The following is a 16,643-nucleotide window of genomic DNA, read 5'->3' on the forward strand; positions in this document are numbered from 1 at the left end:
GCACCCTTTGCTCTGCTCCCGGCTGGGTCTTGCACCAGGAATGGCACTGAGCCCCAGCCCCCAGTGGCCGGTCCTTTGAGGGCCAAATCCCACTTGGCAGAAGAGCCACTGCTTTGGGTGCAAAAGGCGTCCGTCCCCGTCCCCTTTCCTTGAAGGAGCAGTCAGGTGATAGGCAGATCTGTCCCTGCTGATCCTGGAGGGCCGTTACCAGGCTCCGACCCAGAGTAGCGGTCGAGAACCCACTTGTGGCACAGCGACCCCTCAGGAGCCTAAGAGGCAAGCCCGCTTCCCCACCTCCCAGTTTCCTTCCCACAGCAGCCTGTGAGGTGGGTTGGGGTGGCCGCGGGTGGATGCCCAAGCATCTCTAAGCGAGCCCCAGAATGAGTGAGGGTCTGAGCTTGCCTGGGCTCTGCCCCTCGAGCCCTTGCCTGCCTGCGTTGGAGAGGAAAAGTCTGGCCGCCCCACATCTCCCCTCCCTCGAGGCCTCCCTGGCTGTCTGCTCTGCCTCCGTCTTTCTCACCTCCCCCCTCCCTCTCTGCACAGATGTCAACGTGGAGCATCCCGACGAGAAGTCTGTTCTGACCTACGTGGTTTCTTTCTACCACTACTTCTCCAAGATGAAGGCGCTGGCAGTGGAGGGGAAACGGATAGGAAAGGTGAACCCAGCAGACGTGCACTCTCAGGGGCACCTTGCCCACCCTGCTGCCACCGTGCTGGGCGAGGAGCATTCAGGAGACTCGGGGGCCTGGCTGAGCCCAGGGCCCTGCTGCTGCTGCAGCAGAAGGAAGGAAGCCCCATCTCCCTGGGTGGTATACTGTATTTTAACTTCTTGTCCAGGGAATGCTCAGCAACTTACAAGGAAGGGGCCTTGCCCAGCTTCCGTAAGAGCTCTTGTTGCTCTAGAAAGGATGCCAGCTTCCGGTGGGAGCCGTTGGGGCCGCCCAGGCCTCTTGGGTGACCACATGGCGCACCCTGGGACCTGGGCTAGGTAGCCTGGCTGAAGGGCAGCAGTTCCCCAGGCACATGCCTGGAGGAATTCACAGCGCTGGCTTGCTGTTGTGGAGGAATTAAGGGGGTGCCCAAGGCCGCACGGCAAGCTGAGTTCATTGTATCGAGGTGGTGCCTGTCATGCGCTGCCTACTACTGAGTAAAACACAGACACTGATTCAGGGAAGAGCAGGTTCAGGTTTATTTCAGCATAGTGCATAGCTAGAAAAAGCTGAGAGTGAAGGGAGCACGCCGGTGCGGGGTTTAAATAGCCCGCGCCGGTCAGCGCCCCCCCCCACCTTGGGTTGTGTCATCCCCCCACGTCCTGTATGCTTCGTTGCCGGTAGGTGAGGGGTCGCGGGGCCCCTGCTGGTGCCCCGGGCTTTGCTCATAATCGTTTTCTTCCTCCGGCCGGTGATTGCTGTCAGCTGGGCGATATCCGTTGCGTTCCTGCTGACAGCTTCAGGTGTGCCTCGTGATCTGCCCTGTCTTTGTCGTTCTTTCTTCCCCCTTTGTGTTCTAATGACTGGTTCTTCTGGCCGGGTCGTTCCCTTCTCCTCGGGGTCTGTGTCTGTTGTTGTGCGTGCTTTGCTTATCTTTAAATCCCTTCCTCTAGTTTCCGAGGTATTGTCATGTGTGCCGTTGTGCTGATGCATTCAGCTCAATGGTGCTCATGACATACTGCCCCCCTTTCGAATGGGAGCCCCCCCCGGCATTCCAGTTTTTCCTGGGAGAGCTGTCAAAAGTTTTTTTTTTTTTTTTGTATTTCCCGCCGGAGTGCTTTTACCCCTCCCCTTGCTCCGCCCTCTACCTCGTTTCCATCTTTTGGGTGTGTTCCGAGTGCGCATGCCTCGACCACACCCTGCGAGTGCACATGCTTCGACCACACCCTGCTTGTTCTTGCTCAGTTCGTCGTGAGAGGAGGCGTGCCTGGTCGGGTGCTTTTCAGCTCCAGGTAGGTTCCTTATCTTTTTGTTTTGTTGCTTGTTTATTTTGATGTTCGTCGTGTTGTCATGTGTGCATCCTGGGTATTTGCCCCCTGGCAATGCACTTATGACCAATCTTCTCCCCCCAGTGGGCCCGGAGAGGGCGGGGGGAGGGTGAGTCCCAGGGGGGAGGAGGTCTACTCAAGTCGCAGGCTTGGGGGGCCCCTTCCCCTGGGGGCGACACGGGTGGGGGGGGAGGCCCGAGGGGGGAAGTGTGTTCTAGGGGCCGGTTCGACTGGGCGCCCCTTTGGTTTGTCGGGGTACGTCGTGTGGAATGCTCGGGTCAGGTCCGGTGCCTTGACGTGTTGAGCCGCCACCCATTCTGGGTGGGGGAAGTGTTTCCATTTCACTAAGTAGTATAGTGTGCCCCGTTGACGCCGGGAATCGAGTATTTCTTTTACCTCGAAATGTTGTTGGCCATCGATCATCACTGGGGAGGGCAGAGGCGTGCTTGGGTGCCATCGGGAGGTGGTTGCTGGTTTCAGGAGGCTGCTGTGGAATACCGGGTGGAGTCTCCTTAGATTGTGCGGCAGGTCCAGGCGTACTGCCACCAGGTTCACTATCTGTGTTACTCGAAGCGGCCCGATATACTTAGGCCCCAGTTTCTTCGAGGGTTGAGGTGATTTCATGAATTTGGTGGATAGGTAGACCATATCCCTTGCCTGGAATGTCGGTTGCTGGCGCCGGTGCTTGCCGGCCTGTTCTTTGTAGGCGGACTGTGCTTCCTTCAGCGCTGCTGTGATTATTGGCCATGATTCCGCTATCTTCCGTCCCCAGTCACTAGCACCCACTTGGGGTCCCGGGGGTTGCGGTAGCTCCGGTATGGGCACGAACTCACGCCCGGAGACTACTTCGAACGGGGTTTTCCCTGTACTCGTGTGAACGGCGTTATTGTATGCGACTTCTGCAAATGGAAGCAGGTCGACCCAGTCGTCTTGGTGGTAATTGGTATATGAGCATATGAATTGTTCTAGGGTGGCATTGAGGATCTCTGTGGCTCCGTCCGTCTGGGGATGCCAGGCCGTGGATAGGGCTTGTTGGGTCCCAATCAGTTTTAGGAAAGCCCGCCAGAATTTCGAGGTGAATTGTGTGCCCTTGTCGGTCACCACGCGTACGGGACACCCGTGTAACCTGTACACGTGTACAAGGAAAAGTTTAGCCAGTTGCTGGGCGGACGGGACTGATGAGCAGGGGATGAAGTGTGCTTGTTTAGAAAAGTAGTCTTTCACCACCCAAATGGTTGTTTTCTTCTGGCTGGGTGGTAGATCTACTATAAAATCCATGGAGATTTCCTCCCATGGTCGGGAGGGCTCCGCCACCGTTTGTAGGAGTCCCGGGGGCTTACCCGGTGCCCGTTTGGCCATAGCGTATGTCGGGCAGGACGCTACGTAGGCCTTCACGTCCCGTCTCAATGCGGGCCACCAGAATTGTCGTCGTGTTAGGTGCAGGGTCTTTAGAAACCCGAAGTGTCCTGCTTGTTTGCTGTCGTGTGATCTGCGCAGGATCGCCTGGCGCTGCGAGTCCAGGACATATATTCTGCCTTCACCCCATGCTAAGTCCTGTGCCATCGTCACCTTGTCGGGGTTTGCTAGTAGCCAGGGGTCGGTTTTGAGGGCGGCGGTGAGGTCCGCGCGTATTCCTCCTGGCAGTCGCGGGTGGCGCCGTCTGGTCGCTGGTTGGCTTGCCGTCGGTTGAGACGTGGGGTTGAGCTGTTTCTGAGTGCCGCTTCGGGTGGTCACAGCCATCCCCAGCTGGGAGGCGGATAGGACCGTCCCAATCATATCTGGAACGGGCTCTTCGTCTTGGGGCAGTCGGGAGAGGGCATCAGCCAGGAAGTTCTTTTTTCCCGGTATGAACTTCAGTTGAAAGTTGAAGCGGCTGAAGAATTGGGCCCATCTGACCTGTTTCGGGCTGAGGTGTCTGGGCGTCCGGAGGGCCTCGAGGTTCCGGTGGTCTGTCCAGACCTCGAATGGTTGGGTGGCTCCTTCCAGTAGATGCCTCCATGTTTCTAGAGCCGATTTTACCGCGAACGCTTCCTTCTCTCATACGTGCCAGCGCCTTTCCGTCTCCGAGAATTTCCTCGACAGGTAGGCGCATGGCTTCAGGATTCCTGTAGGGTCCTTTTGGAGCAGTATGGCCCCCAGGGTGAAGTCTGAGGCGTCAGCTTGGACCACGAACGGCTGTTCTGGGTCCGGATGTGCGAGGATTGGCTCTGTGGTGAACAGCGCTTTCAGTCTGTTGAACGCTGTCTGACACGCAGGAGTCCAATTTAGTACTGTCCCTGGGTTCTTGGCTCGCCGTGTGTCCCCAACTCCTTTAGTTTTGAGGAGGTCTGTTAGGGGGAGGGCTATCTCCGCGAACCCCCGTGCGAATGACCTGTAAAAGTTTGCGAAGCTGAGGAAGCTTTGGAGTTGGCGCCTGTTACGTGGGCGTTCCCAATTCACCACCGCCTCGACTTTGGCGGGGTCCATTTCTATGCCTTCGCCGGAGATTCGGTACCCCAGGTAGTCTAGGCGTGCTTTATGGAATTTGCACTTTGATGGTTTGGCATAGAGTTTCGCCCTTCTTAGCTTCTCGAGGACTTGTCTGACTAGGGTTACGTGTTCTTCGTGCGTCTGGGTGTAGATGAGGACGTCATCTATGTAGACTAGTACTCCTTTGAACAGGTGTTCATGCAGTACCTCATTGATGAGCTGCATGAACACTCCCGGGGCCCCTGCTAGTCCGAATGGCAGCACCTTGTACTGAAAGGCGCCTAGGGGGCAGTTGAACGCTGTTTTCCATTCGTCCCCCTCCCTGATTCGGATCCTGTAATACGCCTTGCGAAGGTCCAGCTTGGAGAATACTCTTCCCGTGGACAGGTGGGCGAGCATGTCTTTCACGAGGGGTGTTGTTGTTTATTCGTTTAGTCGCTTCCGACTCTTCGTGACTTCATGGACCAGCCCACGCCAGAGCTTCCTGTCGGTCGTCAACACCCCCAGCTCCCCCAGGGACAAGTCCGTCACCTCTAGAATATCATCCATCCATCTTGCCTTTGGTCGGCCCCTCTTCCTTTTGCCTTCCACTCTCCCTAGCATCAGCATCTTCTCCAGGGTGTCCTGTCTTCTCATTATGTGGCCAAAGTATTTCAGTTTTGCCTTTAATATCATTCCCTCAAGTGAGCAGTCTGGCTTTATTTCCTGGAGGATGGACTGGTTTGATCTTCTTGCAGTCCAAGGCACTCTCAGAATTTTCCTCCAACACCACAGTTCAAAAGCATCGATCTTCCTTCTCTCAGCCTTCCTTATGGTCCAGCTCTCGCAGCCATATGTTACTATGGGGAACACAATTGCTTTAACTATGCGGGCCTTTGTTGTCAGTGTGATGTCTCTGCTCTTAACTATTTTATCGAGATTTGTCATTGCTCTTCTCCCAAGGATTAAGCGTCTTCTGATTTCCTGACTGCAGTCAGCATCTGCAGTAATCTTTGCACCTAGAAATACAAAGTCTTTCACTGCTTCTACATTTTCTCCCTCTATTTGCCAGTTATCAATCAAGCTGGTTGCCATAATCTTGGTTTTTTTTGAGGTTTAGCTGCAAGCCAGCTTTTGCACTTTCTTCTTTCACCTTCATCATAAGGCTCCTCAGTTCCTCTTCACTTTCAGCCATCAAAGTGGTATCATCTGCATATCTGAGATTGTTAATGTTTCTTCCAGAGATTTTAACTCCAGCCTTGGATTCCTCAAGGCCAGCTTGTCGCATGATGTGTTCTGCATACAAGTTGAATAGGTAGGGCGAGAGTATACAGCCCTGCCGTACTCCTTTCCCAATCTTAAACCAGTCCGTTGTTCCATGGTCTGTTCTTACTGTTGCTACTTGGTCGTTATACAGATTCTTCAGGAGGCATACAAGATGACTTGGTATCCTCATACCGCTAAGAACTTGCCACAATTTGTTATGGTCCACACAGTCAAAGGCTTTAGAATAGTCAATAAAACAGAAATAGATGTTTTTCTGAAACTCCCTGGCTTTTTCCATTATCCAGCGGATATTGGCAATTTGGTCTCTAGTTCCTCTGCCTTTTCTAAACCCAGCTTGTACATCTGGCAATTCTTGCTCCATGAACTGCTGAAGTCTACCTTGAAGGATCTTGAGCATTACCTTACTGGCATGTGAAATGAGTGCCACTGTTCGATAGTTTGAACATTCTTTAGTGTTTCCCTTTTTTGGTATGGGGATATAAGTTGATTTTTTCCAGTCTGATGGCCATTCTTGTGTTTTCCAAATTTGCTGGCATATAGCATGCATTACCTTGACAGCATCATCTTGCAAGATTTTGAACAGTTCAGCTGGGATGCCATCATCTCCTGCTGCCTTCTTATTAGCAATGCTTCTTAAGGCCCACTCAACCTCACTCTTCAGGATGTCTGGCTCTAGCTCACTGACCACACCGTCAAAACTATCCCCGATATTGTTATCCTTCCTATACAGGTCTTCTGTATATTCTTGCCACCTTTTCTTGATCTCTTCTTCTGTTAGGTCCTTGCCATCTTTGTTTTGATCATACCCATTTTGGCCTGGAATTTACCTCCAATGTTTCACGAGGGGTAGGGGGTATTTATTTATTTATTTATTGGATAGGGACGCTGCATTGAGGCCCCGGTAGTCGGTGCAGAGCCGTAGGGTGCCGTCTTTTTTCTCTCGGAATAAGACGGGCGCTCCGACCGGTGAGCATGCCGGCTCTATGAAACCCCTAGCCAGGTTTTTATCGATGAACTCCCGGAGGGTTGTCATCTCCTTCAGGGTCATCGAGTAAATCTTCGGCCTGGGTAAGGGGACATTGGGAAGCAGCTCAATTCTACAGTCCGTCTTGCGGTGGGGGGGTAGTTGGTCCGCCTCCTCTTCCCTGAAGACCTCTGAGAAATCAGCATATTGTTCAGGTAGGTCTTCTGGGGTTGCTGTGTTGTCCTGGGCTGCAGCCTCTGCCCGTCCCACTGTGGGGTTGATCCTGCCCGCCAGAACTGGTGCCCGGTACGCACCGTTGTCGAATTGGAAGGTGCGGGTCTTCCAGTTAATGCGCGGGTTGTTGGTCGCGAGCCATGGTATTCCTAGGACAACGATGGGCCGCCCTATGTGGGTTACCACAAAAGATGTTCGCTCGGTGTGGGTGCCCATTTGCAGGGTAACCGGCTCGGTCTGCGTCGTGGCTGGTTTCCCTCCCGCTGTTCAGCCGTCCAGCTGGTGGAAAGCCAGCGGTGTGGGGAGGGGGAGGCAAGGCAGGTCGAGCTTGGCGACTATGTCGGGGTGGATCAGGTTCTTGGAGCACCTCGAGTCCACTAGCGCCGCAGCCGTGGTGGCTCTGTTGCCGAAGGAAAGCCTGATTGACCCCATTATTACGGAGCTTTCGTCGCTCTGTCTATGTGTTTCGTGCCCCTGTCCCACCGCCTGCCTCGCGTCGCGTTTTAAGGCAGGCGGGGAGCGTTTCCCGCCGGCCGGTCTGGGACTTCGGCATCCTCCCCCGCCAAGTAAGCGTCCACGTCTTCGTCCGGTGTCGCTGTGGCTCCGGTCATCCAGTGGTGGGGGGGCGGCGGTGGGTTAGTTGGTTTGGACGTCGTTTTTGGTGCAGGTTTGGGAGCGCTAGTTAGTGTTCGGTTGGAGAAGCAGTCTGCCGCTTTGTGCCCCATTTTCCCGCACGTCGCTCAGGGTCCGCGAGCAAACTTCTTCTTTTGGTACGGCCAGCCCCAAGTGTGGCGCGGGTACCTTTGGGCTGGTGTTTGTTTTGTCCTCTGCCGTCGTCATTAAGAAAGTGCAATGAGCATGTTCCGCTCTCCCCGCTAGGTAGATCCAGCCTTGCAGTGTCTCCGGGTCGTCTCGGTAGAGTGCCCATTAGAGTACCTCGCGGCTGAGGCCCCTTTTGAACATCTCTAGCAGGGTAGTCTCGGACCAGTCGTTAATCTTCCCTGCGAGGGCTTTAAATTCGAGGGCGTAGTCCGCGACAGTTCGTGCGCCCTGTTTGAGGGCTTGAAGCGCGCTTTTAACCTTCTCCTTGGCTAGCGGGTCCTCAAAATAGTGCTTCATCTCAGTGATGAAGGCGTGGAAGTCAGAGAGGGTGGGGGAATTGGACTCGTACATTTGGACGTACCAGTCCGCCGCCCTGTCTTGCAACTTTATTGCCACGGCTGCGATTTTGTCCACTTCGGAGTCAAAGGAGTGTCCGTGCCGCCCCATGAACTCCCTGGCGTTCGTGACGAAAAACGACAGCTTCGTGGGGTTCCCGTCGAAGAAAATGGGGAAGTCCTTTGGGGCCCTGGTGTTTGGTGGATCCCCTCTCCTCTCGTCCCGTCTCATGGCTTCTTCCACCGGGGAAGCTTGCCGGTTAGCATTTGGCCTATGGGGGTGCCAAGACCCGCTCGGGGTTTGAATAGGGGTGTGTACCTGCACAGGTATGTTCCTGTGAGGCATGGAGGACATCAGCGACTGCAGCATGGTCCCGAGGTCCCTTAGTTGGGCCTCCATGGCCGTGAGTCTGGCTTGCGCTTCTCAGTCCAAGGTCCGCGTCGCAGCTGTGATCGGACCGGTCAGCGTCTCCGCATAGTTGGGCCACCGGTGGGGTTCAGGCGTTTCTGTCCGCTGGTCAGCTCCCTCGACTTGGGGGCGCATCAGCTGGTTTGTCTCTCCGTCCTCCACCGTGTTTGTTGCAGTTGGGCTGAAGCTCCACGCCTGTGGCTGGGGTGCGATGTGGGGCGGGGAGGTCTCCGCGGGTCTCGGGAGGTATGTTGCTCCCTCCCGTGGTCGGGTCGCCTCCGCCTCCCTCAGGGGGTGGGGCTGAGGCTCGGGATGGGCCGGGAGGGTGTCCGCGGCTCCTGGGGTCCGCGTTGCCTCTGTCCTCTGTCGGTTCTCCTCCGCCTCTCGCCGTGTGGCTCGCCCGTCCTGCCTGCGACGCGTCGGCTCCATCGCTCTCCGCTCGTGTTCTTCTCGCCGTCTGTTCCTCCCGCGGCTCGTTGTTGTCCGGTGGGGCTTGGCGAGGCTGAGTTTATGACTCTCAGCTTTATGTCATGCGCTGCCTACTACTGAGTAAAACACAGACACTGATTCAGGGAAGAGCAGGTTCAGGTTTATTTCAGCATAGTGCATAGCTAGAAAAAGCTGAGAGTGAAGGGAGCGCGCCGGTGCGGGGTTTAAATAGCCCGCGCCGGTCAGCGCCCCCCCCTTGGGTTGTGTCATCCCCCCACGTCCTGTATGCTTCGTTGCCGGTAGGTGAGGGGTCGCGGGGCCCCTGCTGGTGCCCCGGGCTTTGCTCATAATCGTTTTCTTCCTCCGGCCGGTGATTGCTGTCAGCTGGGCGATATCCGTTGCGTTCCTGCTGACAGCTTCAGGTGTGCCTCGTGATCCGCCCTGTCTTTGTCGTTCTTTCTTCCCCCTTTGTGTTCTAATGACTGGTTCTTCTGGCCGGGTCATTCCCTTCTCCTCGGGGTCTGTGTCTGTCGTTGTGCGTGCTTTGCTTATCTTTAAATCCCTTCCTCTAGTTTCCGAGGTATTGTCATGTGTGCCGTTGTGCTGATGCATTCAGCTCAACGGTGCTCATGACAGTGCCTCTGTAGATTTCCCCATACAGTGTCTGCTTCCTGCTGTGCGCATGGCAGGATTGGCAGAGAGCATCTTCACAAAAACCTCTCCCCTTCTCCTGCATAGGTGCTGGACCAAGTGCTGGAGATTGAGAAGATCATAGTGCGCTATGAGTCTCTCGCCAGTGAGTTATTGGAGTGGATCGAGATAACCATCCCCATCATCACCAACCAGAAGTTTGCCAACTCCCTGGCTGGGGTCCAGCAGCAGTTGCAAGCCTTCACTGCCTTCTGCACCCTGGAGAAGCCCATCAAGTGAGCTGGCCAGGATTGCCTTGGCACCAAGGGAGGGCCAGCAGACTTGCCCAAAGCCAGAGGGAGGGCCGCTTTCTCCTGCTAGGACAGGTCCTCGTGGCTCTTCCTGGTCCTGCAAGGCTGCTGCTGCCTTCCCTGCATTGCCCCGAGTGGGGATTGAGCACAGGCAAGGATGGTCACCCACGGGTAGGCTGATCCTGTGCCCTTTGCCCACAGGTTTCAGGAGAAGGGGAACCTGGAGGTCTTGCTTTTTTCTATCCAGAGCAAACTCCGTGCCAACAATCGCAAACTCTATATCCCCAAGGAGGGAAAGAGCATCTCGGACATCAACAAGGTAACAGAAACGCAGCATTCTGGCCTGTCTCGGCCCAGGCGCAGTGCTGCCTTTCCCCCCATCTTGGTCTCAGTCTCAATCTCTCTTGCCAGGCCTGGACGCGGCTGGAGAAGGCAGAGCACGAACGGGAAGTGGCCCTCCGTGCCGAGCTCATCCGTCAGGAGAAGCTGGAGCTGCTGGCCCAGCGCTTCGACCACAAGGCGGTCATGCGGGAAACTTGGCTGAACGAGAACCAGCGACTGGTCTCTCAGGTAGCCAGAGACTGGGGGCCTTCATGGGCTGGGAAGGAGCCAGCACCAGGCTGTGGGACTGGCTACTGGTGGGTACCCCAGTGGAGAACCTCCCTCTTGGCACTGGGGTCCAGCACAGCAGTTTTATACTGTGCTTCGCTAGAAATTCTCAGGGAGCTGTTCCCTGTGGGGCATGTTTGTAAAGGCATGCGTGGGTGTGGCTGCTGACCTTGGTGGAGAGAGCTAGCTGCTCGCAGAAGACTTCAGTGAAGCAAGTACGAGGTCCGAAACAGGATTGGGAGGGGCAGATGTGGGTCAGCTCTGCTCAAGAGCCGAGGCAGCCCTTGAGGGCAGGACTTCATGGAAGGGTGCAGGGAGATTGGAGCTCCAAGGCACAAGTTCACGGAGCTTGTTTCCAATTCTGAGTGAAGGCAGGAGAACAACTGCGTTTGCCTGGAAAGCACTCTGTGCCTGTGCAAGAACATGCTGTTGTGCTCCCTCTGCTCAACCACTGGCTTCCTTCCCTTCCTCCTTACCAGGACAACTTTGGCTGTGACCTCCCAGCCGTGGAGGCAGCCATGAAGAAGCACGAGGCTATTGAGGCAGACATCTCCTCCTACCAGGAGCGCATCCAGGTGGTGCTGGAGCTGGCCCGGGAAGTGGAGTCAGAGGGCTACTATGACAGCAGGCGCATCATTGCCCAGAAGGACAACATCCTGCGGCAGTGGGGACTCCTGACAGAGTTGGTCCGTGCTCGCCGTGTCCGGCTGGAACAGAACATTGCCTTGCAGAAGATCTTCCAGGAGATGGTGTACATGATTGACTGGATGGAGGAAATGCAGGTCTGGGGGCCTCCCCAGCACTGTCCAAGGGAACTCGGGCAGGGGGCAAGTGATTCCTCTGGGTATCTGCATGGAACAGGGTCTCTGAGGACACCTTCAGGTCCAGTCTAGAGGCACTGGTTGGCTTTGAGCCTACCCTGATCATGCCTGGCTCCATCCTCAGTCACACAGGGGAGTCCAGCTGAGGGGCAGGGTTGGGCCGGGCCCCCTGCCACCTGCCATTTTGTCAGGCTGAATCCCACCAGCTGTATTCATGTACATGTGCATGTATGTTACAGTATAACTCAAAGAATGCTTAGTGGCGTTCAGCGTAACACAAAAAGAAAACAAAACATATAGAAAGCAGAGAAATCCTAAATTGGGGGCCCAGGGTGGTTGCTTAGGTTGCAGCAGGGGCATGCCAAGCCTCTGTGGCTGGAGACAGAGTGCTCCCAGAGCCCCGTTCCAGAGGAAGGATGGGATGTTCCTTGGTTTCCTGGCACGTCCTGTCTCCTGGGCAGGAACACTGTGCACACACTGGGGCTTCTCTGTTGGTCCCTCTCTTCTGCCCTGGAGCAGCCAGGCCTGGGGTACCCCCAATGATTCCCCAGCTGGAGAGTCAGCCGATCCTCCGAGTGGGCAGAGGCTCTGCATGGCTCCTGCAGGCACTGCTGTGGCCAGGGGCACCTGGAGGGTGAGCCACGGCCTCTCCTGCTTGTGCCCAGCCCGGGAGAAGAAACCCTGAGCCTTGTCCCTGGCGTTCATGCCTTTGGTCACCCCGGCAGGCCCAGCTGGCCTCGAAGGAGTTCGGGAAGCACCTTCTGGAAGTGGAGGACTTGCTGCAGAAGCATGGCTTGCTGGAGGCTGACCTCTCTGCGCAGCGGGACCGGGTCCAGGCCCTCAACACAGCAGCCCTCAAGTTCTCAGAGCTGCAAGGTGACTTGGGCTGGGCATACATCCACCTTGACTGGCAGTGCAGGAGGGATTTGTGGGCCCAGGGTCCCGGGCTCAGCCTGCAGGCTCTCGCCGCCACTTACCTCCCTGCACTGCTTTCCCCCAGGCTACCAGCCCTGCGACCCTCAGATCATCTGCAACCGGGTCAGCCACGTCCAAGGCTGCCAGGAGCTGCTGCAGCGGCTGGCTTCTGAGCGGCGGAAGGAGCTGGAGGCTTCCTGCCAGCTGTGGTCCTTCTTCCAAGAGATGGAAGAGGCGGAGGCCTGGGTGCGGGAAAAAGAGCGCATCCTGTCGTCCTCCCAGAGCTATGGCAAGGACCTGGACAGCGTGGCCAAGCTGCTGAGCAAGCACAGCCTTTTCCTGGGTGAGCTGAGTGGCCGCCGCTCCTTGCTGCAGACCGCCATGCGGCAGGGCGAGCAGATCCTGCTGCGGAAGCGCTTTGGCCCGGTCAACGTGCAGGAGAAGATCCGGGACGTGCGCTTGCGCTGGAAGAAGCTGGAGGGACTGGCAGCTTGCCACCTGCATAAGTTGCAGGGGGCCCTGAGCTTCCACCAGTTTGGCGCCGACACCGACGACCTGGTGGCCTGGCTGCAGGACGCCTATCGCCTGGTCTCCAGTGACGACTTTGGGCATGACGAGCACTCCACCCAGTCACTGGTCAGAAAGCACAAGGGGGTGGTGCAGGAGATCGACAAGCACCGGGTGGCTGTCCTGGCCCTGCGGAAGCAGCTGGCCGCCCTGGCCCCTGAGCACCACGAGACGATGGAGGTGCAGATCCGCATTGTGGAAGTGGAGCAGCTGTACGAGGAGGTGGCTGAAGTGGCTGTGCTGCGGTGCCAGTGGTTGCAAGACGCCCTGGCTGTGTACCGCCTGTTCAGCGAGGTCAATGCCTGCGAGATCTGGATCGACGAGAAGGAGCAGTGGCTCAGCCGGATGGAGGCGCCTGAGAAGCTGGAGGACGTGGAGGCGGTCCAGCACCGGTGGGGGGGTGGGGTGGGAGACAATGGGCACTTCGGAATAAGTTGGGGGCAGGGCGGAGGTGGGGGGCCAGGATCAGAGCTCAGGCCCAAACACCTTGTGCTTCTTTCCTTTGCTGTTGCTGCTTCTATCCCCTGCCCCACACCCCCACCCCTTCCAGGCGGGCTGCCTTTTCAGGGTGAGTTGAGCTGACCTTGCCTCCCTTCCTGTGCAGGTTTGAAAGCCTCGACCAAGAGATGAACAGCCTGATGGGTCGCATTCTGGATGTTAACCAAATTGTGCAGCAGCTGGTTGATGGGGGCCACCCGAGCTCCTCTGAAGTCCGATCCTGCCAGGACCATCTCAACAGTAGGTAGGAAGCATCCCGCCCTGGAGGAAGAGAGCAGCCCAGCTGAACTTCAGGCACAAAGGCCGGTGTTCTCTGCCCTGACCCAAATGTGGGCCCTGGAGAAGGGTGGTGGTGGCTGCTGCTCATATTTTGCACCCAGGAAACCTTTTGGGGACCCAAGTGACCCAGACTGGCTTCCTGCCTATCCAGGCTCTGCTACCCTTGGGGTTTCCCTTGGCCCATCTTCTGCTCCACCGAGAGCAAACCAAGGACGCACAGGCTCTTAGAGGCCTCTCAGGCAGTTACGGTGCCTTCTCCTTCCATCCTGCCTCTGGAGGACTCTTGGCCAGTGGGGTTGCCACCATAAAATATTGCAGGAGGAGAGCAGTTGTGCCCCCTTTTCCCGGCAAGGGATCCTGGTATGCTTGGCCCAGAGAGGAAGACCTTTCTTGCAGGCATGTCCTGTATGCAACAGTTTGTCCTCTCCCTCCCTCCCTCCCTCCCTTCCTCCCTCCCTTCCTTCCTTCCTTCCCCAAAGCAGAACCTTAATCAGGGACTCCACTTCTGTGCTCCCTTACCTTAGTCTGTCCCAGCTGGACACAGCCTTGCCTTTCAGGCAGCAGATGCTGCTGGCCCACCCAAGGGCCTGAGTGGCTTGGAGACACGGGCCAAGCCAGTCTGTTCTTTGTCTCAGAGAATCCAACACCCTCACCATGATCTTTTCCACATTTGTCATCCTTCTCCTGGCCCTGTGGTGTGACTAGGTGGAACCGGGTGGTGGAGCTGGTGGAGGAGAAGAAGGACCACCTCAGTTCCATCCTGAAGATCCAGAACTACCTGCTGGAGTGCAGTGAAATCAGGTCTCAGATCCGGGAGAAGCGCCAGGCCATCGAGTCCACCCAGTACAGCAGTGGCGACCTGGGCAGTGTCCTCTCCCTCCAGCGCTGCCTCTCTACAATAGAGGCTGCCCTGGTGCTCCTGGAGCCCTGGCTGATTGAGCTGCAGCAGGAGGGGGAGTCGCTGGCCAACACCCACCCGGCCCAGGCCATGGAGATCCTGATGCAGTTTGAGGAGATCAGCGAGGAGTGGGAGGCCTTGAAGAAGACGCTGCAGGGCTGCGAGGACTCGCTTACAGTGGCCAGCAGGTCAGGCCAGCAGCAAAGAGTCGGGGGGTGGGGGCTGAAGGAGCAGAGCGCTGGGCCTCGCCACAGGTGGGCCAGCGAGAACCACAGAAGCCAGCCCTGCCAGAGAAGGTCAGGGAAGCTGACCGGGGCTGGGGCAAGGTGAGGGGCACCTCTGGAGGCCTCTCACTCCCAGGGCATTTCCTTGCAGGTTGCAGCAGTTCATCCAGGACTTGGACAGCTTCCTGACCTGGCTGGTGAAGATGCAGGCAGCCGTGGCCTCACCGTTGGAGGAGCTGCCAGGCAGCCTCTCAGAGGCCGAGCGGCTGCTGCACCAGCACACTCTGCTCAAGGAGGAGATCAGCCGCTACGAGGAGGATTATGCCAAGATCCAGGCCGTCAATGATGTGCTGGCCCTGGAGGAGGCGGACCTGCCCTACCTCTCTCTCCAGCAGTGGCTGCAGAAGCTGGACGTGGGCTGGAACAAACTGCTGGAGATGTGGGAGCACCGCCGGGAGGTGTTGGTGCAGGCACATGTCTTCTTCCTTTTCCTGCGTGATGCCAAGCAGGCTGAAGTTTGTCTGTACAACCAGGTAATCCTTGCTGCAGCACAGCAGCTGGGTGGCCCTCCTCCATGATGGCCAGGCTGCGGCACTGGATCCTCAGCCGGGACACGTGCAGTGCAGCACTGCTCCCGAGCTGCAGTTGGTGCCAAGGCAGAAGCCAAGAGTGCCTCCCCACCCCCCGCCAGCCTCCCTGGCTTCAGACGAGGCTGCTGACTTTCACCCTTCTCGCCCCCCCCCCCCACCAGGGCTTGGAATGTGCCTGCTATGAAAGGAAGTTGCCCTGAGTTGCTTAGACTGCCGGGTCTGCCACATGGCACCAATGAAGGCCCGCTCAGGTCTGCACTATAGGTTGGCCTGAGGCCCCGACCCCCAACCCGACCCCCTTGGATTCATCAGCAGTCGTTGAGCAGCCCGGCCGGAGGCGGGGAATTCTGGGGCTCGTCCCCACACCTTGGGAGGCTGCCTGCTGGGGGCTAAGGGGAGCCAAAGGAGCCAAGCCTCTGGCCTTGCAGGACGCGGAATCCCTGTGGCAGATTCGCTGGTGCTGGATGAATTGGCGCAACATGCTGAGCCTGGACACGCCCTTTGCTGGGCTTGTACAATGGTCTAGTCACACACTAACCAGATGACCTGGTTCACAAAGGGTTAACACTGGCTAAACATAGTGCGAACGCAGCCACTTGGTCTGTAATGGGTGTGGTTGAATGTGCTGCTTGAACCTGGTCCTTAATCCTGGTGCAAGGTGCACATCAGATCACTGTTGGTTCACCCGAGCATGCCATTCCTGAGTCAGTTGCGACCAATGGCTTTCTTGCCTCCTTCAGCCCCTCACAAACCAGAGGCCTTATCTGGACAACAGGTGAGGCTCCAGGTGCAAGAAGAGATGCTGTCAAAATGGCCTGGCAGTGTGTGGCCAAGTCCTCCCCTGGAAACAGCATGCAAACAGAAGTCATTCTTCTGTCTCATCCTGGCTGATGCAACCTCCTTGCTTACCCTTTCATTATCTGACATGAGCCTTGAATTGGTAAACAGAAATGTGGTGGCTCCAACAAATCCTGTTAAAAGGCATGAGCTTTCCTGAGCTGTAGCTCACCTCATCAGAAGCATGAAGTGGTTCACCTGCTATAGGATTTAAAAAAAGGGTGAGGCAAGGTGGGGGTGGGGTGGCCATGCAGATGCAGGCCTTGCATTGTTAGAGCTGCTCCTCTCTGCAGAAGGCCTGGAAATGTGGTGCAGCTGAGGTGGAGGTGTTTTCACCAGCACACTTAACCACTGAGTCCTGGTGTGTTGCTAGACTTTCATGGAATGCCACTGATGGGGACGTCTGTCTGTTAATATGCCAAGCTCCTCCAGTTAGTTCTCCAACTAAGGGCCAGCCCACTTAGGCTGGCAGGAGAAAGGCAGGTCGAGTCTTAGTCTTCCACAAAAGGGAACCGGGGGGTTTAATGCTTTTCATTCATACATTTCAAGTGTGACTTC

General features: G+C 56.7%; 1 protein-coding gene across 1 annotated transcript in view; it reads left to right on the forward strand.

Moving 5' to 3' along the window:
* Positions 1-16,643, forward strand: part of SPTBN4 (spectrin beta, non-erythrocytic 4) — a 46,016-nt gene that overhangs the window by 4,211 nt on the left and 25,162 nt on the right. The window contains exons 7-16 of the mRNA XM_063312523.1: positions 544-656; positions 9,645-9,832; positions 10,049-10,166; positions 10,259-10,417; positions 10,936-11,238; positions 12,003-12,153; positions 12,278-13,151; positions 13,364-13,501; positions 14,242-14,622; positions 14,810-15,191. Coding sequence (XP_063168593.1) covers positions 544-656; positions 9,645-9,832; positions 10,049-10,166; positions 10,259-10,417; positions 10,936-11,238; positions 12,003-12,153; positions 12,278-13,151; positions 13,364-13,501; positions 14,242-14,622; positions 14,810-15,191 — 2,807 coding nt within the window. The remainder of the gene's footprint in view (positions 1-543; positions 657-9,644; positions 9,833-10,048; positions 10,167-10,258; positions 10,418-10,935; positions 11,239-12,002; positions 12,154-12,277; positions 13,152-13,363; positions 13,502-14,241; positions 14,623-14,809; positions 15,192-16,643) is intronic.

This window comes from Candoia aspera, chromosome 10 (genome assembly GCF_035149785.1).
Source record: "Candoia aspera isolate rCanAsp1 chromosome 10, rCanAsp1.hap2, whole genome shotgun sequence".
Lineage (NCBI taxonomy): Eukaryota > Metazoa > Chordata > Lepidosauria > Squamata > Boidae > Candoia > Candoia aspera.